The 27,984-nt window shown below is 53.3% G+C and overlaps 2 protein-coding genes across 2 annotated transcripts; one reads left to right on the top strand and one right to left on the bottom strand.

Annotated features, from left to right (window-relative positions):
- Nucleotides 4-4,506, top strand: SIX5 (SIX homeobox 5). The gene is made up of 3 exons (XM_018062624.1): nucleotides 4-1,217; nucleotides 2,177-2,973; nucleotides 3,231-4,506. The coding sequence occupies exons 1-3, from the start codon at nucleotides 415-417 to the stop codon at nucleotides 3,845-3,847; spliced, it is 2,217 nt and encodes a 738-aa protein (XP_017918113.1). The 5' UTR covers nucleotides 4-414; the 3' UTR covers nucleotides 3,848-4,506.
- On the bottom strand, nucleotides 4,547-24,699 carry BHMG1 (basic helix-loop-helix and HMG-box containing 1). Its single transcript, XM_018063191.1, has 14 exons — nucleotides 24,629-24,699; nucleotides 21,004-21,064; nucleotides 19,437-19,604; nucleotides 14,872-14,983; nucleotides 13,502-13,636; nucleotides 12,238-12,483; nucleotides 10,773-10,881; nucleotides 9,821-9,921; nucleotides 8,718-8,873; nucleotides 8,228-8,301; nucleotides 7,136-7,300; nucleotides 6,804-7,045; nucleotides 5,897-5,986; nucleotides 4,547-5,292 (listed from the first exon to the last, which is right to left on the bottom strand). The coding sequence occupies exons 1-14, from the start codon at nucleotides 24,697-24,699 to the stop codon at nucleotides 5,127-5,129; spliced, it is 1,896 nt and encodes a 631-aa protein (XP_017918680.1). The 3' UTR covers nucleotides 4,547-5,126.

Below are 27,984 nucleotides of genomic sequence, written 5' to 3'. Positions count from 1 at the left end.
CTGGAGACGGCGGCGTGCAGAAGCTTAGTCTCGGGGCAGAGGTGGCTTCGCGCCCTTAGCCCTCCAGGACGGCCCGTTACCTTCTCCGTTGTCCCGATGGGGAAACTGAGGCCCTGAACCAGAGGCACACGCGGGGGGAGGCAAAAAGCGCGGCCTGAGGCGGAGGGAAAACAAAGGGAGAATCACGGACAGACAGGGAGGGGGACGGGCACACACACAGACACTGGGACAGAGACCCTAGTAGAGAGCTGGGCCTGGCATCGGTACTGAGGAGGGGAGACGCGGGTACGCGGGAGAAGATCGGGAAGCACGAAGTGGGGGGTGGGGTGGGGAGGGGAGACGGGCGGGGGAGGGGGCTGGGGAAAGCCCGAGGGAGGAGGAGAAGGAGGGAGGAACTTCCCAAAGTTGCAAAACATGGCTACCTTGCCTGCGGAGCCGAGCGCGAGGCCGGCGGCCGGGGGGGAGGCAGTGGTAGCGGCGGCGGCGACCGAAGAGGAGGAGGAGGAAGCGCGCCAGCTCCTGCAGACTTTGCAGGCGGCCGAGGGTGAGGCGGCGGCGGCGGCCGGGGCCGGGGCGGGCGAAACGGCGGTGAAAGTGGAGGGCCCCGGATCCCCAGGCGTCCCCGGGTCGCCCCCCGAGGCCGCTGCCGAGCCGCCCATGGGGCTCCGCTTCTCGCCGGAGCAGGTGGCGTGCGTGTGCGAGGCGCTGCTACAGGCAGGCCACGCCGGCCGCTTGAGCCGCTTCCTGGGCGCACTGCCTCCGGCCGAGCGCCTACGTGGCAGCGATCCTGTGCTGCGCGCTCGGGCCCTGGTTGCCTTCCAGCGAGGCGAGTACGCCGAGCTCTACCGGCTGCTCGAGAGCCGCCCCTTCCCCGCCGCCCACCACGCCTTCCTTCAGGACCTCTACTTGCGCGCGCGCTACCACGAGGCCGAGCGGGCCCGCGGCCGCGCGTTGGGCGCAGTGGACAAGTACCGTCTGCGCAAGAAATTCCCGCTGCCCAAGACCATCTGGGACGGCGAGGAGACCGTCTACTGCTTCAAGGAGCGCTCCCGCGCCGCGCTGAAGGCCTGCTATCGCGGCAACCGCTACCCCACGCCGGACGAGAAGCGCCGCTTGGCCACGCTCACCGGCCTCTCGCTCACGCAAGTCAGCAACTGGTTCAAGAACCGACGACAGCGCGACCGGACCGGGGGCGGCGGCGGCGCGCCCTGCAAGAGGTGAGGGGCCCGGGGCGGCGCCAGTCCGGCTTTCCCGGGGACGTACCCCGCTCTCCCAGACCCGTTGTCCTCGGACACCCCCCCCCCCGCTCACACCCTCAGGCGCCCGCTGAGCGCGAGGAATCCGCGTGGATTAACTAGGCACTCGCCCTGCCCTCCACCCTAACACCGCTACTCCTCTCGCAGAGGCTGGGGAGACCGCCTCCCTCTATTCCACTCAAGGCTCCGTCTCAGATACCATCCGCGCCCGCGGCTAGGCTTGGGGGCGGCAGTGAGAAAAAGGGGCTGCGGGAAAGGAGAGGCCTTTGTCCTCGCTCCTGGGCGTAGGGGCTTCTTCAGACCCCTTCGCAGCCAGTACCTCCCTGACCGCGGCTGTCTCATCGTCTCTCCCGCCCCCCCAGGGCCCAAACAGCGTGGTCCGTCGTCTGTCTTTGTTGTGAAACGTGAACCTTCCCCAGCTCCGGTTTCCCTGTAACCCAAGCCCTTCCCCTCCCACCCTGCGCGCCGGCCTCTCGCTCCTTCTCAGACGCCCGGGGGGAGGGGAAGGGGGGTTGGGCACCGGGAACTGAGCTGGCGACTCCCTCCTTAGTGTCTCCAAAGCCACTCGGCTGTTTTCAGGCAGACTCTGGAGACTTCGGGCAGCCCAGTTGCTCAGCCTCTCGGACCCTACAGCCGAGGAGTTGGGAGAGGAGGGCCCCTTCTCACCCTCAGCGTTCAGCTTGAACCTTTGGGCAGTGGTATCAGGACCAGGCTTACAGAGACTCCTCCCTTGGGTCTCAGAGAGGAGGTTTCATTAACTCCCTGAAATTGCCCACAAAATTTTGGGCTGGGGGACATGGGAGGCAGTGGGCGGCTTGTGCTTTCTCCGAGCACTTTGCCTCTGGCTTCCGGCAGGAATGGGGCTGGCCCGTGGGGAAACACAGCATGAGTCCACCACTCACAATCCTCTCTCTGGCCAGCGAGTCTGATGGAAACCCCACTACTGAGGACGAGTCCAGCCGCAGTCCTGAAGACCTGGAGAGGGGGGCGGCTCCGGCGGCGGCCGAGGGCCCAGCGCCAGGCTCCATATTCCTGGCCGGGGCCTCCCCTCCCGCACCGTGCCCTGCCTCCTCCTCCATCCTGGTGAATGGGAGCTTCCTGGCGGCCGGCAGCTCTCCAGCAGTGCTCCTCAATGGGAGCCCCGTCATCATCAACAGCCTGGCCCTGGGCGAGGCCTCCGGCCTGGGCCCCCTGCTGCTCACTGGGGGTGCCCCTGCTCCACAGCCCAGCCCCCAAGGGCCCAGCGAAGGCAAGACCTCCCTGGTCCTGGACCCTCAGACTGGAGAGGTTCGACTGGAGGAGGCTCAGCCTGAAGCCCCGGAGACCAAGGGGGCTCAGGTGACTGCTTCAGGGCCCCCTGGAGAGGAGGTCCCGACGCCTCTGCCCCAGGTGGTGCCTGGCCCTCCTACGGCAGCCACCTTTCCACTGCCCCCAGGACCGGTGACTTCCATGGCTGCTCCCCAAGTGGTGCCGCTTTCCCCACCCCCTGGCTACCCTGCCGGCCTGGGTCCCACCTCCCCACTGTTGAACCTGCCCCAGGTGGTGCCCACCTCACAGGTGGTGACCCTGCCCCAGGCCGTGGGGCCGTTGCAGCTGCTGGCAGCTGGGCCAGGCAGCCCAGTGAAGGTGGCTGGCGCCTCGGGCCCTGCCAATGTGCACTTGATAAACTCCGGTGTGGGTGTGACTGCGCTGCAGCTGCCTTCGGCCACTACCCCAGGTAACCCCTTCTGGTGGCTGGGTGGGGGGTGCACTTGTTTGGGAGAGGGGAGTGGTGTTGGTGGGCTTCCTGGGACTGCAGTGGGGGGAGGGGAGCTCTTCCTTGGCAGGTCCCAGACCCTCCTGAGGCTCAGGCCAGGAAGACTTGGCCTCACCCTTACCCTGAAGGGGCTCCTTCTGCCTCTGGTTAATCCCCGTGCCCACCCTCCAGCAGCTTCATCCTCACCTGGGCGCCTCGGCTCCCCCCTCTCCCCACAGGAAACTTCCTGCTGGCCAACTCCGTGTCTGGCAGCCCCATCGTGACAGGTGTGGCCGTTCAGCAGGGCAAGATCATCCTCACCGCCACTTTCCCCACCAGCATGCTGGTCTCCCAGGTTCTGCCGCCCGCCCCCAGCCTGGCCCTGCCCCTGAAGCCGGACACAGCCATCTCGGTGCCCGAAGGAGCCCTCCCGGTGGCCACCAGCCCCGCTCTTCCGGAGGCCCACGCCTTAGGCGCGCTTCCTGTGCAGCAGCCACCCCAGCCGCCCCCCACCCCCGCCACCCCCACCCCAAGTCTGCCCTTCTCCCCAGACTCCTCTGGCCTCCTGCCCGGTTTCCCGGCGCCCCCGACTGAGGGGCTGCTGCTATCGCCCGCAGCCGTGCCCATCTGGCCAGCCGGGCTGGAACTGAGCGCCAGCACTGAGGGGCTGCTAGAGGAAGAGAAGGGGCTGGGAACACAGGCCCCCCACACCGTGCTGAGGCTGCCGGACCCTGACCCCGAGGGGCTGCTCCTGGGGGCCACCGCAGGGGGTGAGGTGGACGAGGGGCTGGAAGCCGAGACCAAGGTCCTGACGCAGCTACAGTCAGTGCCTGTGGAAGAGCCCTTGGAACTGTGACCCGCCGGCCCCCAGGCCTCCCCTGACAATGGTGCTCGAAATCCAGGCCGGGAGGAGGGGGCCCTCTCATAAACACAGCGGCTGCCTTCTACTCACACACACTACACCCTCCCTGGCCAGGTGCTCAATCTCTCCGTGCCCTGGAGGTCCACTCCTCAGACAGGATGCTGCCTCTGTTACAGCCCTCTCCTTGGTCTACATGGGGAGATTTGGGGGTCCTGACTTGGGGGCTCTGCCCCCCTTCGACCTGGTACTAGCTGTGAGCTGAAAGCCCTGCCAAATGGCTGAATTTCCCCTGCCCCCTACCCCCAGCCCTCTCCCTATCACTCCCTGAAACACTATTAATAGCTCCACCGATGTCCAGCGTTCTCAGAACTGCTTGGAATCCAGGGTGGAGGACGGGCAGTCCTGTGCCTAAAGACTCATGGACCCTCCCAGCTGGGCTCTTCCTGCCCACAGGTATGGGGGGTGTGGGCCGGGGTCCTCGGTTAGCACCTCCTGGACTAGAACCCCCGGTACTTTGTCCAGCCCCAGACCAAAGATACCCAACCACTGGGGCAACCCTGACCCCTATGTCTAGTTTGTATCCTAAATCTTTATTTTTCTAGGACGTGTTATGCCTTCATTTCCATTAAAATAAACAGACAACTAGAACCTTCCAGGGGTGTGGGTTACCTTCCAACAACTTGCCCAAGGAAAAGCTAAAGTAGAGAGAGCACACCTTGAGTTTCTGGCTTTGTGATCCATGCTCCCTGAGCGGGGACAGGCCTGAAGGTCAGATTGGAGGAGCTGTTTGGGGAGGTGTCTGCGGAGAACAGAGCTGAGGAAGAGGGCCCAGAGCAGCTGGCCTTGTCTCTTGCTGGTAACAAAGTTTTATTTCATTGAAAACAATAAATAATCTATAAATAGAATAGGGTAGGAGGAGGAAAGTGAGGTGAGATTGAACAAGGTGGAAAGCATTGGATTCTGGGCTGGGCAGTGGACAGGCAGAGGGAACCTTCACCTCCCTGCATTTCATTCAGGTGGGAGGGTGCTCCTTCCACCCTCTCTGTAGCTTCTCTGATTCCCCCGCCCAGAGTAGACGGGGGCTGTGAGAGGCTTGCCAACCTTGGGGCAGAAGTTCAGACTGCCCCATACAAGGCAAACACAAAGCATCAGGATCAATAAATAATACCACCTGCCAACCTGGGGGGCCTGCACTTGCGGGAGTGAGGCCCAGGAAACCATCACGGGCTCCTGGTTTCAACAACAGCAGGGCCCGAGGGAGGGCGCGGCACCCTCATCCTTGCTGAAACTCCGGAGAGACTGGGTCTGGGGAGCCTCGGGCCTTCTCGGCCAGCAGCTGGTAGAAGGGTTTGGGGGTCTCCCAGTTCTCGTCCTCACTGCTGGAGCTGTCCTGCTTCACGATCCGGTTGTGCTGGCGACTGAACCTGCGTGCCTTGGTGCTGGGGGAGAGGTGGTAGGATGGGTGGGTTTCCTCCGTCTCACCTCCGTCCCAGCCCCGGTGCTCTGGGCTCAGTAGTGACCAGGGCCTGGGCTGGGGATGGCCAGGGCTTTATTCGGCTCCACCAGGAAAGCACTAGCTCCTTGGAGACCTGTTAAGATCTGTGCGTGCGCTTGTTTTTCCAGAGGGGGGTGCAACTGAAGACTGGGCAGGTGGCAGCAATTTGAAGTTGGTAGAGAAGAGGGGTTTCAGGAGGGATGGGGCATCGAGACGGGGAGAGGAGGAGGCCAAGCGACAGGGAGTTAAGACTCAGTTTCCTGCTCTGAGAAACTCCCTGAAGCAGAGAGCACAAAGGGAGTTTAGGGCCAAGGGGGTCCAAATCGAGAATTCAGCTATTTGCCCCTCTAAGTTCCAGGCAGGCGTAGAGCACCCCTCTGCTTCTGTCCCCCAGCTCTTCCATAAACTTTGGAGACACCCAGATCTCCCACCTGAGGAGACTCCCACCCTGTTTCCAACATCACGAAGCTCAAGGCTCTGATGATTTTCAGGGGAGCAGGGAGGGCCCTAGCATCCACCACCCATGCCTCTGGGCAGGGGCTTCTCACCAGTATGGTTTTCGCTCCTGCAGGGTCATTACCCGCCAGAGTTGGGCCAGCTCCTTGGTGGCAGCCGTGGATGCGGTCCCAGGGCAGGCTCTGTGGCAGGAGTGGGGAGGAGGTGAGGAGGTGCCTGCACTCCTGCCTGGCTTGGGCAAGGGGCAACCACACAAGGGGCCCTGGCCCTCCCAGAGCCTTGACTTTCCTATCTGAGAGCTCAGATCCTCCCATGTTGCCCGAAAGGCTTCCCTTTTCGTGCCCTCTGGAATGGAGGTGACAGAGGAGGGAGCTGGACTAAAGGGTGGCTGGAGAGGGGCCACCTGGTGTCCCAGGGTCTGCATCTGCAGCTCAGGAGCACCAGCTCTTCCCCACTGAGGCGCGAGGGGCCTCCCCCACCCCTACCCCAGGCTGCAGGCTGGCAATGATTGTTCAGGGTTGGGCGCTTGACAGATCCCATCAAGTTCAGCTCCAAGAACTGCTTGAAACCTTAGAAATGAGGAGCTGTCTTCCCACAGGGTTGCTGGGGTGGGAGACAGGACATGAGCCTGAAACTCCTAGGTAGGGGTGAGCCCACTCCCAACCCGGCCCAGCAGGGAGGAACGCAGAGTCCAGAAGGGGGTGAAGATCCAAGAGCATCATGGGAGTCCCAGGACCAGCCACGGCTGAAGGTGGAGCCTCTTTTTTCAGATTATAGTAATTAATTAATTATATTAATCAGTTATATCGATTATATAAGTTAATATTAGCCAATTAATTTCCTTTTTTTCATAAGTCTGAGGCGAGTTTCACTGCCTACAACGCACGGAGCCAGGGGAGGCGGGGGCGAGAGTGTCAGCAGCAGAGGGCGGCCTAGCCCTGGGAGTGGATGGACAGTGAGGCAGGACCCCTGTCAGGGTCGAAGAGGACGCCCACCCACCGGATGTACTGCTTCCGGTTCATCCTGCAGAACATGATGAAGCCGTTGACACACTTCTTCTTCATCTGGGGGGTGCCAGGGGCTTTCTTGCTCTCCTTGGACTTGGAGGGACGCCGGCTGGCCCGGCCCTTCCTGGCCTTCCTCCCAGCCATGGGCAGAGGCGAGACCCGCCGGGTCGGGGTCCACGTGTAGTCCCCATCTTCGCTGGAGGACTGCAGGCCCTCGAAGTCAGCCTGAGTGTCCTGGCGGGGGCACAGAGAGGTGAAGGGGCGTAGGTGAGGGCGGGCAGGAGGCCTGGACTGACCCGGCCGATGGCTGTCCGTCTCCCTCACCTCCTGCTGCCTCCACACCGAGTCTGTGTCCATGTCCTCCGAGCCGGGGCTGGACGGCACCTTGCTGTTTTCACTCAGCGAGAGGTAGCAGTGGTCCAGCGAGACCGAGGACTGGCCCAGGTCGTGGGAGTCAGGGGGGTCTTTGGGGACCTCAGGGGGCATGTCCTGGGGCATGAAGGAGAAAGATGGGAGGAGAGGAACAGAGGGGGCCAGTGGTGTCCCTTCATGGCCCCCACTCGCGGCTTTCCTGGGATGTCACACGAGCATCGGAAACAGCTCAGGTTCAAAACAGCCTCATCCAGACACCGCCTCAGAAGTTCAAGCGAAGGTTCCTCAGTTCCCACAGCGGGTCTGGGAAGAGGTGGACTGGGGGCTTCTGCCTCCTATTCTGGGGCACTCCCTCTCAATTCCCCTGTGAGGGAGCTGGCACAACCTAGGCAAGTTTTAACTCCTCTGAGCGTCAGTTTCATCCACGATGGTGTCATCACGCATCCCCTGCCAGGCCAGGCCAGTGTTTACAAGAGCTCCACTAAGGCTGTCTATCTTTGTTTCTACTGTGAAATCAGCTACTCGTTAAAGCAGAGGCCACCTTCCCACACATGGAGAGAGAACCTTTTGGGGACCAGAGCCAGGCTGCGCCTCTTGTCAGTCAGAGGTTGAGCGGCTGGAGCAGACGGTGCTGCGGAAGTCAGCTCTGGGGCCTGGGAGGGAGGGTCTTTTGCACCAAGGATCCCAGGGGTCACCTGCTGTTTTCACTTTCCTCCCTGGTTAAATGGGGTCACAAGAGAGTCTGCCTCATAGAACAGTCCTAAGATTATGTGGGGTCTTTTCTGGGCACCTGGCAGCTTTTAGCTTTTATTCTTTACAGGCGGTTCATTCCAAGGGCCCAGCATAGAGCAGGGCTCCGGGTGGCCAGCAGATAGGTTAGGGCACAGATGGAAGGGTGAGTCTCTGGAAGGACCAGGAGAAGCATGATGGACAGACGGCTGAGTTGAGGGGTGGGGGTGATAGAAAGGTCGAGAGGACGGATGAGTGAATCAGTGGGTGGGAAGGATGGACGGGTGTGTGACAGGTGTGTGGGCAGACACCTACCTTCTTCTGTGGTTCCTCGAGGATGCAGGCAGAAGGTGAAGGTGCAGAATCTAACAATATTTCCTCAAAGAGAGCTGTCGGGGACAGAGAGGGAGACCAGAAGGGTGGCTGGGACAGAAACGCCTCTCGGGGCACCGGGCTGCTGTCCTGCCATCCCCATAGCTGGAGTGCCCTTCTCTGGCTTTGTGCTTTGGGATCTACTGCCCAAGTCCAAGTCCAGCTCACAGTCCAGCTCCTGTGGGGAACCTCCAGCCTGGGCAGAGTGAGTAGGTCCCTACTATAGGGTCCCGGAGCCTTCCCCACACCAGGCTGGCCTGGAGCAACTCCTCACCAGGCTGTGGGCTCCAGGGATGGGACGGGATTTGTTCTGGGAGGATTCACCCCTGGGTATCCAGTGCTGCCGAGCAAAGGGCTACATACTTGGTGGGCATCACTGCGGGTTTTTTCCTTCTCAGTGAACCAAACCTCAGGTCCAGCCCTGGGTGCTCACCTTGGGTCAGGTATTCATTGCCATCCTCCAAGATCTGTTCAGGCAGCAATTTCCCTGGGGAGCTGAAGAGGGAGGGGCTGAGCCCTAGGATCTCCTTCAGGGGGTCTGTCTCCGTCAGGTTGGTAATCTGGGGAGGCCCCAAGGCCAGTGGGCTCTCTGAAAATGAAATGTCAGGCTTGAGGTTGTGTCAGGCGTTGCCCTTTCCCAGAACACAACGGCTGGCTTTGAGGAGATGGTGCCCCACACTGGGGAAAGGTGACTCTGTCAGTTCCTCAGTGTGAGTGCTTAGAAGAGGAAATTAAGAGGCGCGGTGCCTGGATTCATGTTGGTGGTGGTGGTGGTTTAGTCGCTAAGTCGTGTCTGGCTCTTTGCGACCCCATGGACTGTAGCCCGCCAGGTTCCTCTGTCCATGGGATTTTCCAGGCAAGAATACTGGAACAGGTTGCCCATTTCCTTCTCAAGGGGAATCTTCTAAACACAGGGATCAAACCCACCTCTCCTGCTTGGCAGGCATGTTCTTTCCCACTGAGCCACCAGGGAAGCCCAGGATTATGTTAGGGATGGCATGCTATGCTAAGTTGCTTAAGTCATGTCTGACTCTGTGCAACCCCATAGACGGAAGCCCACCAGACTCCCCCGTCACTGGGACCCTCCAGGCAAGAACACTGGAGTGGGTTGCCATTTCCTTCTCCAATGCATGAAAGTGAAAAATCAAAGTGAAGTAGCTCAATCGTGTCCGACTCTTAGCAACCCCATGGACTGCAGCCCACCAGGCTCCTCCGTCCATAGGGTTTTTCGGGCAAGAGCACTGGAGTGGGGTGCCTATATATGTGTATGATGTTGTGCTAGATCCAACAGACCGATATGAGCTAGCTGGAGCTCCGTGTTAAGAAAGATTCTGAAGTAGTTTCTGGGATCAAGAGAAAGAGTTAGGATTGATTAGCAACATCCGCCATGGCAACCAATGGCTAGGGACAACAAGTACACTGTGTGCCCATGTCTAGTGGACATCCATCCCTCTCCCGCTTCCCCAGCCATCCTCAGAAGAAGGTACCAAGAAGGCCCCACACCCGCCTACAAGGGGGAGAGACAGCTTCAGTCACCTTGGGGGCTGCCCTCTGCAGTCCAGGCAGGAATCCAAGGGTCAGCATTTGGGGACTCCTTGCCCACCTCCTCGCCAGAATCATAGAACACCAGCTTCTGCCTGCAAGAGGTGGAATTCACGAGGCAGACCTGGAGCCCTGGCTGGAAATACTGTGGCACACAGAGTGAGCCCTTCCCCTCTGGGTGTCTCAGTGTTGCCCACTGTGGAGTAAGACGGGGATGGTTCTGTGCCCACCGCTGGGGGAGTGCTGGGGCAGAAACCTTAGTCAGTTGAGGTGCCTGCCCTTAGGGACCTTCAGGGCTTGAGATGAGAGGCCAGCTGTCATCAGAGCTGATGACACAGGGGGCAGTTGTGAGAGGGGTTTGAGGAGGAAGAGAGAAGGCGGGCAGGGCAGGACACAGAACCATGCTGAGCTAGAAGGATAGGTAGAAGGATGGGTAGTTTCTTCCAGGTGGACGAGGGGAACAGGCTTCCAGGAAGAGGGAACCAAGGATGAGAAGCCCGCTGGGACACGGGTGGGGCTCCTTCCAAAGTGGTGAATATTTAGTGGTAAGGATAAGATTCATGGGGAGGGGCTGGCAAGATGAGCTGGGGCAAGAGAGGGTCTCAAATGCAAATTAAGATATCTGGGCTCTACTCAATAAAAGGGAGCAGCCTAAAGCCAAAACCCAACATGATCAAGGACTCTGTTAAAAAAGCCACACAGGTGACTGGTGTTGACAGGCTAGAAGGGTAGGACAGGAGGCCAGGGAGGGGCTGTGGCCCTGGTCAGCACACAGGAAGCAGGGCTTTCCCTTGGGCTCCCAGTGCCTGGTGCAAAGCTAGGCCCTCAGAGGTGGTCACCCCGAATACCAGCAGAGGGTGGAAATTGACCCCATTTCTCCCCAGGCCTTAACCATTCCCCTGGAACACGTCAGCTCCCCAACTCATATCTCCTGAGCTTCCCTTACCTGGGACCAGGCTGGGTCTTGTTGAGAAAATGGATCATCTCGACCCCTTGCTGGGCCTCAAAAGCAGGATAAGACCCCGAATCCTGAGTATCATATTTGACACAGCAGCCTACGGGGGCAAGTTGGGATGGTCACTCCTGTGACGGGGCCAGATGCCAGGGCTCACAGGGACACGGAGAGGTGCCGGGGTCTCCCACAGCCTTCTGCCTCCTCCCACTCCAGCCAAAACCTCAGGCTGGGGGCGGGGACTCTGAATTAGGTTTGAAAGTGAAGGTGTTAGTAGCTCAGTTGTGTCCAACTCTTTGTGACCCTATGGACTGTAGCCTGCAAGGCTTCTCTGTCTGGAATTCTCCAGGCAGGAATACTGGAGTGGGTTGCCATTCCCTCCTCCAGAGGATCTTCCCAATCCGGGGATCAAACTCTCCTGCATTGCAGGTAGATTCTTTACCATCTGAGCCACAGGGTACCCTGAATCACCCCCAGGTTTCTGGAATCCTACATCTCTATTAGAAGCTCTAAAGAAGATAAAATATTTCAGTGCAATAATGATGATGAAATGATGGTAGCAAACAAGTGTATAGTACTTACCATGCCAGCAGTTTTAATCATTTTACGTACTACTCAGCACCCCTTGGCCAAAGGATATGGTTATTATAATACCCATTTGAAAGTGAAAGTGAAGTTGCTCAATCGTGTCCGACTCTTTGCGACCCCATGGACTGTAGCCTACCAGACTCCTCCGTCCATGGGATTTTCCAGGCAAGAATACTGGAGTGGGTTGCCATTTCCTTCTCCAGGGGATCTTCCCCACCCAGGGATTGAAACCGGGTCTCCTGCATTGTAGGCAGACGCTTTACTGTCTGAGCCACCAGGGAAGTCCAATACCCATTTACAGTTCAGTAAATGGATGCACTGAGCTCTAAAGAAACTTGTCCAAGGTCACAAGATTAGCAGGCGATCTGGAACACCCACCACTCATGGGTGACCCCAGGAAGTGAGCGTATGGGATCACTGGACAGTCACTAGCACCATGCCCATGGCCTGGCCCAGAGGATAGGGTCTGGGAGGAAGGGCTGAATGAATGGGCAGAGGAAGAGGATGACCCCGAGGCCTTGCCTTCCAGTCGTGCCTGTGTCTGCTAGGGGTGTCACACCTTTGAAGCTGGCTCACAGGAGCATTTGTCTGGCTGCTTCAAGGGAAGGGAGGCTCAGGAGGAGGCCCGGCTCTTGCCCCCAGTTCTGTGAACTGCAGCCCTCACGTGAGGGCTGCACTGAACCTGTCCCTGGCCTTACACCCACAGCCGAGACTGAAGGGAAGAGGAAACTGGGAACGAAGCCAAGAGACAGCACCTCTCTTGTGCATGGTCCAAGCCCCGGCTCCTAGGACTGTGTCCAGGACGCTGGGAGGTGCCTGATCAGTGGTGTGTAAATGACTGGCTAAGTCAGTGGAGAGGAAAGAGACCAACTTGAGATGTCACAGTGGACGCTGTTCTCAGCCACATCCAGCAATGTCAGCTGGCGTCTTCCTCCCTTCCTGTCACCTTGAAATGAGGATGCCTCAGCCCTGGGGAGACTGCAGGAGTCCCAGCATCTTGGAGGGGTGGTGGTCCCCACCACATTTCCTCCTTTCTGGTCTGGAGATGGGGTCTCCAGCTTCTCAGGCTTCTCCAGGGCCAGACAGCGACGAGGGTTCTGGGCCCGGGTCTGGCGTTCTGGGAGAGGAGAGAGATGGCATCAGACAGGGCGGGGGGCACTGTCTCCAGAAGGTGGTTGGGGTTGGGGTGGAGACACTCTGCTCTGGTCCCAATGACCTGCTTCAAAGCTTTGCCTGGCTGGGTCACTCAGTCCTTCTCAGGTAAGCCCAGATCCTCAATTAAAGACCATCTAGTCGGATAGCCCCTTCCTCTGCCCACATGTTAGAATCACTTTGAAAACTCTGAAAAATACTGATGCCCAAGTTCCACCCAGATAACTGAAGCCCAGCGTTCTGGGTGTGAGGCACAGGCAGGGAAAGCATCCCAGTGATTCAGATGTGCAGCCAGGGCTGGAAATCATTGATTAGGTCCAACTCCCCGCTCCAACTTTTTTTTAAAGCTAGGTCATGTGGCATGCAGGAACTTAGTTCCTCAGCCAGGGATTGAACCAGTGCCCTCTGAATTGAAAGCGGAATCTTAACCTCTGGAACACCAGGGAAGTCCCAAACTCCCTTTTTAAAGACATGGGAAATGGAGCTCAAAAGGGGGAAGAGACAGATAGTGAGTCAGTAGCATGGCTGAGGTGGGACTTGGGACCCTCGCCTCCCACACAGGGGTCCTTCCATCACCCATGCGCCCCGCTGCCCTGGCCTAGGGATGGATGACAGGACAGAGGGATGATAAATGCTGACAGCAGATTCCATTTGCTGGGCGCTGGCCACATGCCCCGCCACTTAAGCACTGCTGAGAGGTGTGCACATGGGCTCCTAATCCTGAGGCCCACCCTGTGGCAGGCACTCCAATATCCAGACCAGGAAACGGAGGCTCAGAGGATGGGAGTGACCCTCCCACCCCCACTCCAGGCCTCAGAGCTAGGAGGAGGAGGGCACCAGGAGTTGAACTGAGGCACGTCTGAATCTAGAGCCTGGTCCAGGCTCAGGACTGCTGACTTGGCCTCCCTGGAGTGGCGACGACCCTGGAGAAGGAGCCCCATTCCTGTGGGACTCCTGCTACCTGTTCTACTGCAGACTTGTACCTGATGCTCGGGTAGGCTTTTTCTTCCGAGGTTTCCGGCATGCTCCCCAAAGACGGGACTTCTGAGAGTGTGGGGAGCTGGATGGGGTGGAGAGTCTCTGCTTTGCGGGGCCTGCAGCAGGGTTCCAACCCAGCCCTGCAGAGGATGGAGAAGGAGGCAGGTCAGACGGCCTCACCTTCGTCCAGCCTTGAGTCCTGCCTCTGGACAATGCTTCCCACTGGACGGGGGGAGGGAGGCTGCTGCAGTCTCCAGACAGACTTTGTAAAAGTGGAAACTGAGGTCCCGGGAGGAGATGGGACTTGTCTGAAGTTCCACAGCCAGGTGGCAGAAGTACAGGTGAAAACTCAGGTATCTGCAGGTCCATTCCGGGCCTCGGCCCAGACAGAAGACTGACTCAGTGCTTCCCAAATGCTTACCCATCTTCCGCTCCCAAACCAACTCCTCTTCCTACCTCCTCAAGACGGTGGGTGGCCCGCGGCCTCTCCCCCAGGCCTCGCAATTCTTCCTCGTGAACATCTCCCAAATTGACCCTCTTCAGCCCACACTCTCAGCCATGGTGCTGCATTTGCTTGCGGTCTCTTGCCCAGGTCCCTCCTAGAAGTGTCTCCTCTGGTCTCCCTGACTCGTTTCTTACTTAATGACCCCCACACTAGATGTCAGGGACCTCTCCCTAAACAGCCACTCTGACGGTGGTTTTCCTCTGGCTTACAGTCCTTCAGTCGTTTTCATCCTCTCTATCTCCCTCCCGAGCCAGGCTCTCGAGGCCCTTCAGAATCTCATCTCTGCCTCACCTCCTACCCTTCTTGCCAGGGTATTTCTCACACCAGTAACACCACCACCCAGCACATACAATGTGGGACGACTGGCATGTTCCAGGCACTGTGTGACAGCACTCCTTGCGTGTATTAACTCATTAAATTCTCACAACAAACATTAAGGAAGTACTCGTACTGGTCCATTTTGCAGATGAGGGAACTGAGGCACAGAGCAGTTTAGGTCATGAGACACATATGTCTGAGTCTGGACCTGGCTCTGGAGTCTGTGCACGTCATCTGGGTGCTGCACGGCCCCTCCAGTCACACCCGATGGCTCACCTGTCCCCAGACTTTCCATTTGTGTCTTCTTGTGCCTGCGGGCTCCTGCTCACATTGTTTCTTGTTTGCCTGGCATGGTGCCCCCCTGTCCTTGAAGGCCCGCTCTAAGGGCCCTCCCCCTACAGGCTTCCCAAGACACACTCCTCTGAGGTCACAGCATCTTGGATTCACGCCAGGCTGTGAGATCCGGGGAGGATGGGAACCATTTAGGTCACTTCAACATCCCCTACAGCCTGAACATAGCAGGCACTGGGAACGTCGGCTGAGCTTACTTACCCCTGAGCCCGCCGTGCCCATGGTTGGTGTGGAGCTGGAGCAAGGCCTTGGTCACATTGATGCTGCTCTGTAGGTAGTGAATGTACTGCAGGACGTGCAAGAGAACCTCCTTCTGCTCCCAAAAGAAAGACGGGATTGAGCAGGCACTCAAGATCACGTGAGGCTGCTGGGGACCAGGGACAGTCAGGCTCCAGGACCCCTGGGGCCCCATCCCAGCAATCCTCCCACCATGGGCAGAGAGGTTCCTGTTGTGCCCTTCAGTCCTTACCGTGGCCCAGGGAGCCAACGGTTTCAGCTCTGAAGACAGGCCCAGAGCGCTGAAGGGATCGCTGGGTTACAGAGAAGGTGTGGCCGAGCTGGGGTGTGAAGCCAGGCCTGCCTGCCTCCCATTGTGGTTTTGGGGGCACATGCTGCTGGGCTTCCTGCCCCTGGCCCTTAGGCACGTGCACAGTCCCCCTCTCCTCCCTGGCTTCTTTCTTTGAGCCTCGGCACAGCGTTCCCCGCCTTCCAGAAGCTTTCCTGACCTCCTGACCCCACACCTAGGCTGTTCAGATGTCTCTCCTCAGCACTCCTGTGACACCCTGGGCCTGTTTCCACCAAGGCACTTGCCACACTGTTTTATAATTATCCATTGATGTGTCATTCTCTCCCATTGACCTTGAACCCGTTGAGAGTAAGAGAATGTAGCTGATGGATTTCTGGATCCTGAGCACACAGAACGCAGAAGTGATGGAGCCAGTTATCACTGAAGGAATGACTCTTTCCCCATAGCATCAGCAGGCATCCCCCATCCAGCCACTAAGTCAAGGCTGAGTTGACACTGGAGATACTAAGCTAAAAAAGATACCAACCAGTAAGCCACAAGGAGGGTGAACTATACAAACTTTTTTTTTGCCTTCACAGAACTTACAATATAGGGAGGGCAGCAGACCTTAATAAACTCATAATTCACATAAAATTATTGACTGTGTGATAAGCATTAGGAATAAAAGAGCATGATGCAATTAGGCTTGGGTGTCCAAAAAGGCCTCTCTCAAGTGGCAGCATTGAAACTGAATAGTGGGGAATTCCCTGGCAGTCCAGTGGTTAAAACTCGGTGCTTCCAGGGCAGGGGGCTCAAGTTCAATCCCTGGTTGGGGAACTAAGATTCTATATGTCGTGTGGCGTGGCCAAAAAATTAAAAATATTGAAATTAAAAAAAAATAAACCGAAGAGTGTAAGGAGTTAGCCTGGTAAGGAGGTGAGGAAAGAATACCTATAACTTTTTTTTTGGATTGAAATAGATCCCTAGAATAACAACAAAACTGTGAGCAGGAATCTTCCAAACCCCACATCAGGAAACATGGTCTCGGGAGTGGGGGATAAATTGAGAGACTGGGATTGACATATACACACTGCTGTATATAAAATAGATAACTAACAAGGAAACTTAGCACCAGGAACTCTGCTTAATACTCTGTAATGACCTATACGGGAAAAGAACCTAAAAAAGAGTGGATATATGTATATGTATGACTGATTCACTTTGCTATACAGCAGAAACCAACATAACACTGTAAATCAACTATACTCCAATAAAAATTAATTTAAAAAGAGGAAGCATGGTCTCAAGAGGGACATACGTGAAACTTTTCCATAAAATGTAATACGGATAGTCACTAAACATGTTTAATCTGATCCATGGGAAAAAAAATAGTCACTCAGTAGTGTCTGACTCTTTTCAAGTCCGTGGACTGTAGCCCGCCAGGCTCCTTTGCCCATGGAATTCTCCAGGCAAGAATATCGGAGTGGGGAGCCATTTCGTTCTCTAGGGAATCTTCCTGACCAAGGGACTGAACACAGATCTCTTGCACTGCAGGTGGATTCTTTACCGTCCGAGCCACCAGGGAACCTGATACACAGAGGGAGTTATAATTTACTTAAGGATTAATGGCTATTGATGCCCAGGTGGCTCAGTGGGTAAAGAATCAGCAGGTAAAGAATCCACCTGCCAATGCGGGTTCAATTCCTGGATCAGGAAGATTCCCTGGAGAAGGAAATGGCAACCCACTCCAGTATTCTTGCCTGAGGGAAATCCCAGGGACAGAGGAGCTTGGCAGGCTATAGTCCATGGGCTCGAAAAGAGTCAGACACTGCTTAGCAACCAAGCACGCACACCACACAATGTGTGGCCACACCGCACACAGCCCAAAGACTATTAGCTTAGGTCCTGGCTCCAACCTGCCACTTACTGGCTGTGCACTGGGAGCAGGTCATTTTACCTCCTTAGAGCCTCAGTTTTCTCATCTGTGCAATGGGCACAAGGGTATTCATTCAGGCTCAGAGGCGTATCATTAGGATGAAATAAATTTGAGTGTGTGAAATTGCCCAGCATACAGCCTGATACATTCGTTGACCAATAAATGCTTAGTTGATGACTGAGACTGAGGACTGACTGGGATGAAGGTCGTATGTAAAGCAGGAGGCCCAGGACTTAATTTAAGAGAGGAAGGTCTATCTAGTCAAGGCTATGGTTTTTCCTGTGGTCATGTATGGATGTGAGAGTTGGACTGTGAAGAAGGCTGAGCGCCGAAGAATTGATGCTTTTGAACTGTGGTGTTGGAGAAGACTCTTGAGAGTCCCTTGGACTGCAAGGAGATCCAACCAGTCCATTCTGAAGGAGATCGGCCCTGGGATTTCTTTGCAAGGAATGATGCTGAAGCTGAAACTCCAGTACTTTGGCCACCTCATGCGAAAGATGCTGGGAGGGATTGGGGGCAGGAGGAGAAGGGGACAACAGAGGATGAGATGGCTGGATGGCATCACTGACTCGATGGCCGTTGAGTCTGAGTGAACTCCGGGAGTTGGTGATGGACAGGGAGGCCTGGCGTGCTGCGATTCATGGGGTCGCAAAGAGTCGGACACAACTGAGCGACTGAACTGAACTGAACTGAACTGAAAACGGGAAAGAAATGGGATCCTTCAGACAGCTGAGGGAACTCCCTGGTGGTCCCGTGGTTAGGACTTTGTGCTTTCACTGCTGAGGGCCCAGATTTAGTCCCTAGATAGGGAACTAAGATCTGGAAAGCTGCACAGTGCAGCCACGAAAAGAGAGGGGACAGTGGACTGAGACCTGGAGAGGATTCTACCATGGGGATGTGGTCCTCTGCTCGTGATGAAATGCTGCTGCCTGTGCCCTGACTTGACTGTCATTCCTCCAGTGCAGGGATTGTCTCAGCCATCTCCACCCTCCCTGCCAAGAACTATAAGAGCCCATGCACACCAAATTCTCCAGTGGGCAAAAGGGCAAAATTTCTCAGCTAATTTTGAGCACTGTGGTGGTCTGTATAATGCCTCCCCCAAAGGTGTCCATGGCCTGGTTCCCGGAACATGTGCATGTGTTGCCTTATATGACAAAGGGGCCTTTGCAGATGTGATTAAGGATCTTGAGATAGGGAGATGATTCTTGATTCTGGCTTATCTGAGTGTGCCCAATGCAATCACAAGCATCCTTATAAGCGGGAGGCAGGAGGGCCAAAGGCAGAGGGAGCAAACTGCTGACCAAAGCAGAGATAGAGGTGAGACCAGAAGCTGTTATGCTTCTAGCTTTGAAAAGGCCATGAACCAAAAACCATACGTTGCCTCTAGAAACTGACAAGGCTTCCCCAGTGTCTCAGGGGTAAAGAACTTGCCTGCAATGCAAGAGACTCAGGAGACTTGGGTTCGATCCCTGGGTCAGGAAGATCCCCTGGAGGAGGGCATGGCAACCCACTCCAATATTCTTGCCTGGAGAATCCCATGGACAGAGGAGCCTGGCGGGTTACAGTCCATGGGGTTGTAAAGAGTCGGACACGACTAAAGTGACTGAGCTCGCACATGTGCAGAAATTGGCAAAGGGGGAGGAAACAGATGCTCTCCTGGAACCTCTGAGAAGAACCAAATTCGGAAATCATCCCAATGAAATCACAAAAGAAGGCTGTCAGAAAGGGAACCGACATTTATTCAGGCCCTGTAACGGCTATCGGGTCTTTTTGGTCTCACAATATGAGTAGGAGTAGTTATTTTTCCTTGATTTATAGCTGAGAAATCTGAGGCTTGAAAGGCTGATAATCTGAGTGAGCTGCCCAGAGTTCTGCAGGTGTGAAGCTGGAGGGCTCAGATCCAGACTGTCTTGACTCCCAGGGAGATGACCTTGACCTGGTGCCTTGCCTATTTTTTTCCTCTGTCAATTCCTCCCGCCTTCTTTTTCTTTTTTTTTTTGGTCACCATGCCACATGGCATGTGGGATCTTCCCTAACCAGGGATCAAACCTGTGCCCCCTGCATTGGGAATTCAGATTCTCAACCACTAGATCACCAGAGAGGTCCCTCCCCCTGCCTCCTTTGCAGGAAAGAATTCCTCAGACTTCTGGTCATGGGATCACAGACTCCCAGAAATTCCCACTCAGAGCAGGACTCTTACCATCTCAGTGCTGTCACTGGGTTTGTGTGTCTGTCTAGATTTCCCAGGACAAGGGAGGTCAGCCCAATTGCTGAAATGTTCCGATCTGCCTCCCAAATTCACCTCCTCTCCTTCAGCCCCTTTACCTTGGTGAGCTTCTTGGTACCAGTCTTCAGGGTCACTGGCAGCATCAATGCCAGCTCTTGCAGTTTGCTGGTATGGTTTTTCCTCTGCTTCCTGTTTTGGGACAAGAGCCGGTTTTGGTTAGGACATCCCAAATGGAATTTGGTATCTGACACCACCCCCCAATCCACCTGTTTCAGTGTTCCCCATCTCAGAGAAGCTTAGTTCCCTGACCAGGGATTGAACCCATGCCTCTTGCAGTGGAAGCATAGAGTCTTAGCCAGTGGACCCCCAGGGAACTCCCAGTCACCAAATTTTGCCCATTCCTCCTCCAATCCCTTCTCTCCATCCCCTCACCTCTACTCTAGTCCATGTGTTGACATCCTCATAGTTCTCCCAGCCTCCCATCTGGCCTCCTCCAAACCATACTCTCTCTGAGAGTCAGGGTGATCATTCTTTCTTTTTTTTAATATTTATTTTGCAACACCAGGTCTTAGTGGCAGCACGTGGGATCTTCAATCTCTCGTTGAGGCACTTGGGATCTAGTTCCCTAACCAAGGATGGAACCTGGGCCCCTGGCATTGGGAGCACAGAATTTTAGCTACTGGACCACCAGGGAAGTCCCTGGAGTGATCTTTCTGAAACACAAAAATGTCTATGGTTTTCTCATCTGTGCAAAATGAATGAGGATATTCTTTCAAGGCGCAGAGGGTTATCCATAGGACTGAATACCTTAGTTACCTAAGAAGTACTTCAAACCTCTCAATGCCATCCCATTATTAAGAATCAAGTCCTTGATTTTATCAAAAATCAAACCCTTAACATGGCTTATAATGCCCGCCCCTCCCCCCACGGCTTGGCCCACCTGATCATTCTGGTCTCATCTCTTACTTCCTTTCGTTCTCTCCCATCAACAGCCCCCAACTCCACAGGACAGGTGAGGTACCTCTGCTAAGGGGCCCCTGACCCTGAGCTCATGCATTTCTCTGATCCCTGCACTAGGCTGAGAGCTGAGTTGGGGGCACCTAGAACAAGGTCTGGCACATTGCGGGAACTCACTGCCTATTTGCTAAATGAACAGATAAATAAGGGTGTGAAAGAAGTTAACTCCTGAGCAGATGCAGAACTTTCAGGATATAATCCCTGAATCCATAATTCATAATATATCCATGTACACACACCTGTACCTCTTTCTCCTGACAGATGGAGACACAAAGATGTTGGCGCCTCTCTCCCAAATTACACACTTCTGGCACTACTCCTGCTACTTGTTTGGGAAAGCCCGAACACCTCGTCTCCACCAATCCTTATCTCATCTTCCTTCAGGGCCTGGTTCAATTGCCATCCACCCCAGGAAGCCTCCCGTCTTTCTCCCTGACTGAAAGCAGGATCAAGCCAAACATACTCCAATTGATTACATATGTATTTCTGATTCCTACTCAGACCCACAAACTGATACCCCCTCTTTTATTTTTGGCTGTGCTGTGTGGCATGCAGGATCTTAGTTCCCTGACCAGGGATCAAACCCTTGCCCCTGCATTAGGAGCGACGAGTCTTAACCACTGGACTGCCAGGGAAGTCCCTCGATACCTCCTCTTTGCCAGGTCCTGTGCTGGACACTGTGGAAAGGGAGAGAAATCGATTCGCTGTCCTCAAGGACATGAGGGACCAGTGTGGGAGGCACTCTTATCTCCCCAACCAAACTCTGAAGTTGAAAGAATCATTCTTACTCATTCATTCAGCAATTGCTTATTGAGCCCTTACTGTGTGCCAGGAAATGTGATTGGTGACAGGGATAAAAATCTATAAAACAATAACTTTCTAGAGTCCACAGTACAGCCAGGTATCCATCTATCAAATTGTTCCACAAACAACATAAAATGGCAACTAGAAGCAAAACCAGCTATATAATTTGCTGAGGATAAGAAGATTTTCCTCGTGGTCCAGTGGCTAAGACTCCAACCTTCCAATGCAGGGGGCTCCATTTCCATCCCTCGTCAGGGAACCCAGATCCCACAGGCCCCAATTAAAAAGATCCTAGGTGCTGCAACAAAGATCAAAGATCCTGCACACTGCAACTAAGATCCGGCGCAGACAAATTATATATAAATATATAAATAATACATATAAACATCTATATTTATATGTTTAATACATATATATATTTATATATGAATAATATATATAAATATGTATTTTTTATTTGGAGGGAGAATAAGGGTAACTAGGAATTGCAAAATCTTGGTCTGTCCTGGGCAACAGTCCTGAATAGGTGTGACCCGGGGCTGTGCTCACAGAGGCCTCTGGGAATGGGGCACTCCCTCCCAAGGGGGCTTCTTTCCTTGCTGGATGGTTCTGGTTTCAGACAAGTCTTCCTCACAGTCTCTATGATTTTCACTCACTAATCCCAGCTCTGCCCTCTGATTCTGTGGGGAACAGGTCAGTTTCAGCCACACAGGTCTTTTTCTGTTTCTCTCAACTGCCAAGTTTATTTCTGCCTTCAGGGACTTTCCCATCCCCACCACCTGGAATGTTTCTTCGCCCTGATTTTTCACATGGCTGATTTCTTGCCATTCAGCCTTTAGCTTAAATGTAACAACCCCAGAAAGGCCTTTCCTGACTACCTGATCTAAACAGGCACGTTCTTTGTCACATGCTCACATCATCCATCGGCATCCAAACTCTTTCTTTCTCTCTTTTTCCTTTTCTTCTTTCCTTTCCTTCTTTCTCCCTTATAAATATAAACACAAGAGCAGGGATTTTTGTCCCTTTTATTTATTGCTATATCCTGAACTGACTTCTCCATTAGGCACAGGTAAGCACAGTGCCAAAGGCTGGTGATAATTTTAGGGGCTCATGAAGTGTTTTCTTTTGAAATCAGAAGAGAAAAAAATTAATATAATTCAACTTGGATTACATTCATCTTTATACCAATGCTGTCATAAATGACAGCTTTTAATGTGTTTTTAATGAAAGAATGAGCCCAAGAAAGCAAAATTGCCTACGACCCACAAAAGTCATATATGGCTTTGGCTATATTCCTAACTCCTGGAATAATACCTGGCTCTTAGTAGGTGCTCAACAAAAAATTGTGTTGAATTAAAGAATGCTATTCTGTCTTATGATTGCCTTTCAGTCTTTGAAGTGGCAAATCACTCTAATTCTTGGGTTTCCTTTTCCCTGAGCTACTCAGCCTAAACACTCACTATTCCTTTATTTTACAGGAGCTGGAAGGAGCTTTAATCAAGAGCCAGTCCAGGGGACTTCCCTGGTGGTAAAGACTTTAACTTCCAGAGCAGGAGATGCAGGTTCAATCCCTAGTCAGGGACCTAAGATCCCACATGTCTTGTGGCCAAAAAACCAAACGTAAAACAGAAACAGTATTGTAAAAAATTAAATAAAGACTTTAAAAGTGATCCACATCAAAAAAATCTTAAAAAAAAAAAAAAAGCCAGTCCAAATTTCTCATATCAGCTATGTGAAATCCAAGGCCCTGACTCTAATTTGCTTAACATGTGCAAGAATTTAAAAGCCACCTCAAAATGAGGGAAAGCAAGGGGCAGTCCCAAGAAGCAGTATAACAGTTGGTTATTATAAACTTCAGCTTTTGAAGCAAACAGATCTGGTTGAAATTCCAGCTCTGCCACTTGCTGTGTGATTTTGGACAAGTGCTTTCATCTCTCCAAACCTGTTTATAATTCATTTATAAAATGGAGCTGGCTGGAAAGCGTGATCTTGTCCAGGTGTTTAGCACCAAGGGCGTGCTCATGAAAGGTTTGTTCAAGATAGAAGGTAGACAGTCATTTGTTGGAACGATTTAGGTATAAGGGATGTTGGAGAATAGGGTGGAGGTATTGTAGTGGATGACTATGGTTGATAAAACTGTCATTTTTGGTTGACCAACATCCAATCCCCGTTTTCTGGTAATAATTTCCTTTGGGTTACGATCCCTCCCCCACTCTCAGTCCATGTGGTTCACAGAGTTTGAACCCAACCTCCCCTTCCACTCTTGGCTCTGATGTTGTCTGGGTTGGCTCACCATTTGTGAGGGCAAGAGACCTTTCAGTCACTCCAGGTCCACATCCTGCCAACCTGACAAGTCTGGCATAGATTCTCTTTCCAGGATCCATTGACTCTGATTAGCTACGTCTGGGTTACTACCCAAATCCTGAACCAGTTACTTGACTTTTCCCTTCCATTAGGGAGCACTGAAACAAAGTCTAATCAAGAAGTCAAGGGATTGGTTGAGGATTTGGGTAGTAACACAGGCTTCACCAATCAGAGTCAATGGATCCTGGGGAGAAAATCTCTGCCAGACTTGTCAGGCTGGCAGAACATGGACCTGGAGGGGCTTAGGAGCCATCTTGCCCACACAAATGGAGAGCCAACCCAGACAACAGCAGAGCCAAGACAGGCAGATTTCTGGCCATATAATTTAACCCCTCACTTGGAACCAGCCTAGCCTGATGCCCCAGAATTTTTTGTTTAAAGGATCCAATAAATCCCCATTTATGCCTTAGCCAGTTTTAGCTAAGTTTCTGTTAATTGCAATTGAGTCTTTATTAATACAATGACTCCACATCTAAAAAGCGAGGAAAGAGAATGCACTGTTGGTGACCTCTGGAATTCCAGGAAGAATAGGCAAGCAGGAGAGAAATTCTTCATTGTCTTCATGTGCTCCTTCTGAGCACAGTTCCTAAGCAGAGAACCTAAATAGAGCGGATGCTGATTTTTGGAGTTAATAAATGAAGAGACAGGTAGATGAAAAGTCACTGGGGAAGAAAATAAGGGATAAGATGAATTTTGGCTCTCTTCTTTATCCAGATGTTGGAGGAAGGGAGAAATCTGATCCAACCCTAATCTGCTGGGAAAACCTCTCTATTAGATTCCTGACACTTGGTCGGGGCTTGATGGCAAAATAAATACGTAAATAAAAGAAAGGAAGGAAGGGCATTTTTAAAAAATCAGAATGTCAAAACCTGCAAGGGCTTAGAGAGGATCTCTGCCAACTACTTCAGAGTTCTCTCATCTTGAAATGGCAGTAATATTTGCACCTACTTCCTCCTGGAGTTGTTGTCAGGATTAACAAGTATACAAACAAAAAGCTTAGCAAAAAGTCTGGCAAACTAATAAATGCTCAGTAAACACTATTGTTATTATCATTCTACCAGAGTGGCGAGAGCTGCAAGGGAGGTGGGCCAGGGGGAGCCCTTACCTGTCACTGGGACTCAGGGAGTTGGTTCTGGGCTGTTCAGGAGAACACACATGTTTGCTGGAATCCCACATCTGCAAAGAGGGGAAAAGAAAGAATTATTAGTGACCTCTGGGATTCCAAGAAGAATGCACAGTATGATAGGCAGCCTCATTTCCCTCCACGGTGCTCCTCTGAGCACTCAAGAGATCCCCAAAAGAGTCCTGAGTCCCCATAAACACAGGCCAATAGAACAAACGAAAATGTCCAAAGTCTAAACTGAGGTCCATGAATCTCAAATTGGAAGTTTGGGCTTGTAAATCATGATCCAGACCTAAAACTAAAAGCAGCAGATTTCCAAACTTTGATTCAGAGCTTTAGTCTTAATAATGAGATGTCAGACTCTGCGGTGGAGAGCGGACCTGAAAACTGTGGCTTAAGATATTTAAACTATGATATTAAGACAGCAACCGTATGATTTTAAACGTCCAAAATGAGGATCTAGAGCCTAAAAAGGAGACTTTCCTAAACCTAAAAGCCTTAAACTCTAATACTGAGGTATTCTAGACCCCTAAACTGTCAACTTCTGATCTCCAAATATAAGCCCAATACTAATATTAAGAACACAGACCAGAAACCTTAATATTGAGAACCCAAACCCTAAACAAAGAAACCCGAGCTCCCAAAAGCAAACCTCACCCCCCCCAAATTTACCTCAGATTTGAAAACGAAGACCTCTAGACCCTCAAACTGTCACTTCAGACCCCCAAACTGTGCCCCCAAGCCTAAACTGAGATCTCACATGTGAGTTCTATCTAAAACCCAAACTCTAAAACTGCAGCCCCATACTCAATGTGGGGGACTCCAGGCCTTAACAGTTCTTAAAGTTCTAAACTGGGACTCCAAACCCTAAATCTCACATCTCATACTCTATATTAAGATTCTAGACCTTAAATCTATATTGAGACTTCAATTCTCCAAAATTAGACCTCAGGCCCCCAAATTATACTCTAGGCTTCTAGATTTCCACATTAGTATCTCTGATTCCAACAGGAAAGTTCCAGTGACAAAACCCAAGATTTTCAGATTTCCCAAAACTAGTTCTATCCAGACACAAATCCCAAGACTACAGGTCCTAACTGGTGATCCCCAAGTCCCCAACACTATTCAGAGACTTCATACGTCAAACTTGAGCCTGGTCCCGCAAACCTAGGCCCTCCCTCAAATCCAAACTCCGGCTCTGCTGCCCAGGTCCCACCTCGCATACAGCCTGGGCACCCAAGGCACACCCGCCCTCCCGCCCCCCGAAACTCCCAGAGTGACCACGGCCAGGAAATGCCGTTCCTGAGTGGACCCCAGGCTCCCGTCTGACCGGCAAGCCCCCGAACTATTCCCCTTGGCCTCCAGCATCCGCCTCGAGAGACCCCCCTTCTGGTTTTGCGCCAGCCCCAAACTTGGAAGCCTGATTGGACAGTGTCTCGCGCTGGCCCCCGGAGGCTGTTCGCGTGCCGGAGCCTCACGCCGGCCTCGGCCACCACGTTCCGAGCCCAGGCGTGAGGCGGGCGCAGTCCCTTTTGGCGTGAGGTTCCTGCTTGAGGCCTGAAGAGAAGAGCAAAAGTGAGCGCTTGCGGCCAGGCTACGCCCCCACCAGTTCCTGCCAAGGTGTGCTAGGCGCCAGACTGGAGAGGAAACGGCAGGGTACAAGTGGCCGTGCGCACGCGCGCCTGGGGAAGGTCCCAGTCTTCCAGCACAGCGCGAGCCTGGCTTCGCGCCTCCTGTCAGTCTGCCCGTGCGCGCCAAAAGGCCGACCAATCAGGGCTCGCCCAGTTCCCGCCTTTTCAGCAGGCCCCGCCCCTCCTGGCCACGCCCCTAGTCCACTTCAGAGGTCCGAGGCCAAAGGAGCCGAGCGAGGAGGCGGGGTCTCCTCAACTGCCAGCTATAAGGAAGCAAGGGAGATCTGACTGATCTTCCCTCCTGCCCTCTGGTGTCCGGTTTCCAACTTTTCCCTTTAGCACAGGGTTAATGTGGACTGAGCGACTTCACTTTCACTTTTCACTTTCATGCATTGGAGAAGGAAATGGCAACCCGCTCCAGTGTTTTTGCCTGGAGAATCCCAGGGACGGGGGAGCCTGGTGGGCTGCCGTCTATGGGGTCGCACAGAGTCGGACACGACTGAAGCGACTTAGCAGCAGCAGCAGCAATGTGGACTTACTGTGTGCCAAGACCCATGCTAGAAGTTGAGGATTTAGCCACAGCCTTCCTCGTGCAGTCGGGAAGGCTCACAAACTGTGAGAATCTAGTGAGGTAGAGGCTGCGTTAAAGAGTGATAAATTGAGAAAAGCTTCAAAGAAGAGGGCCGCCGGAATCAGACCTTAATAGCAGTTCCTCTCATGAAGTTATGTTTCTTAATATAGCAAACTCTGCATTTTAGAAAGTTCGCTCTCACAACCTATGAGAAGGATGGACAGGAAAATACTGCTTAAAGGGAGGCGATCTAGCAACCTAAAGGAAAGTAGAGGTACTGGTGTCCAGCACATTTCAGTTTAAATCACTTTCTGGCTGTGTTGCCATGGAGAAAATTCTCAATTTATTTCTGCCTTAGCTTTTATAAGTTTGGTATAATGCTTGGATTCTCTGCACAGTGTCTGGCACATATTTGTGCTTAGTTGCTCAGTCGTCTCCGACTCTTCAATCCCATCGACTGTAACCTGCCAGGCTCCTCTGTCCATGGGGATTCTCCAGGCAAGAATACTGGAATAGGTTGCCATGCCCTTCTCCAGGGGATCTTCCCAACCCTGGAATGACCCAGGTCTCCTGCATTGCAGGCAGATTCCTTACTGTCTGAGCCGCCAGGGAAGCCCACAAATACTGGAGTGGGTAGACTAGCCCTTCTCCAGGGGATCTTCCTGACCCAGGAATCGAAACGGAGTCTCCTGCACTGCAGGCAAATTCAATAGGCATATAATTAGCATGCAATAAATATTTACTCAACACATTTACACTGTTCTGGATGTTTGAACAAGATACACAAAGGTGCCTGTCTTCGTGAATCCTCTATTATAACTATAATATATACAAATTTCTAGTATATGGAGCTTTTCTCCCTCCTAAGGTTTAAGGCTCACTTCTTTATTTGTAAATTAGTGGTAAGAAAATCAGGGGTAAAAGTAGATGGGAAAGTGTTTGAGAAAATACAAAGCACTGCTAATTATCATGTTAATCAGTTTAAAGAAATCGGTAAACTTGCTGTTTCCACCCCTCACAAACGCCCCTTTACAGTTTTCTGTTTCTTTTCCAAGGGCCCCGGGCCAAAATGGAGGAGGCTGGACTGCATCTCCCAGCGCACCTGGCGGGGGCGCTCTGTGCGCCTGCGCTGTCAG

Source organism: Capra hircus, chromosome 18 (assembly GCF_001704415.2).
Source record: "Capra hircus breed San Clemente chromosome 18, ASM170441v1, whole genome shotgun sequence".
Classification (NCBI taxonomy): Eukaryota; Metazoa; Chordata; class Mammalia; order Artiodactyla; family Bovidae; genus Capra; species Capra hircus.
The sequence above is the reverse complement of the archived record's forward strand: the minus strand, read 5'-3'. Positions and strand labels throughout refer to the sequence as shown.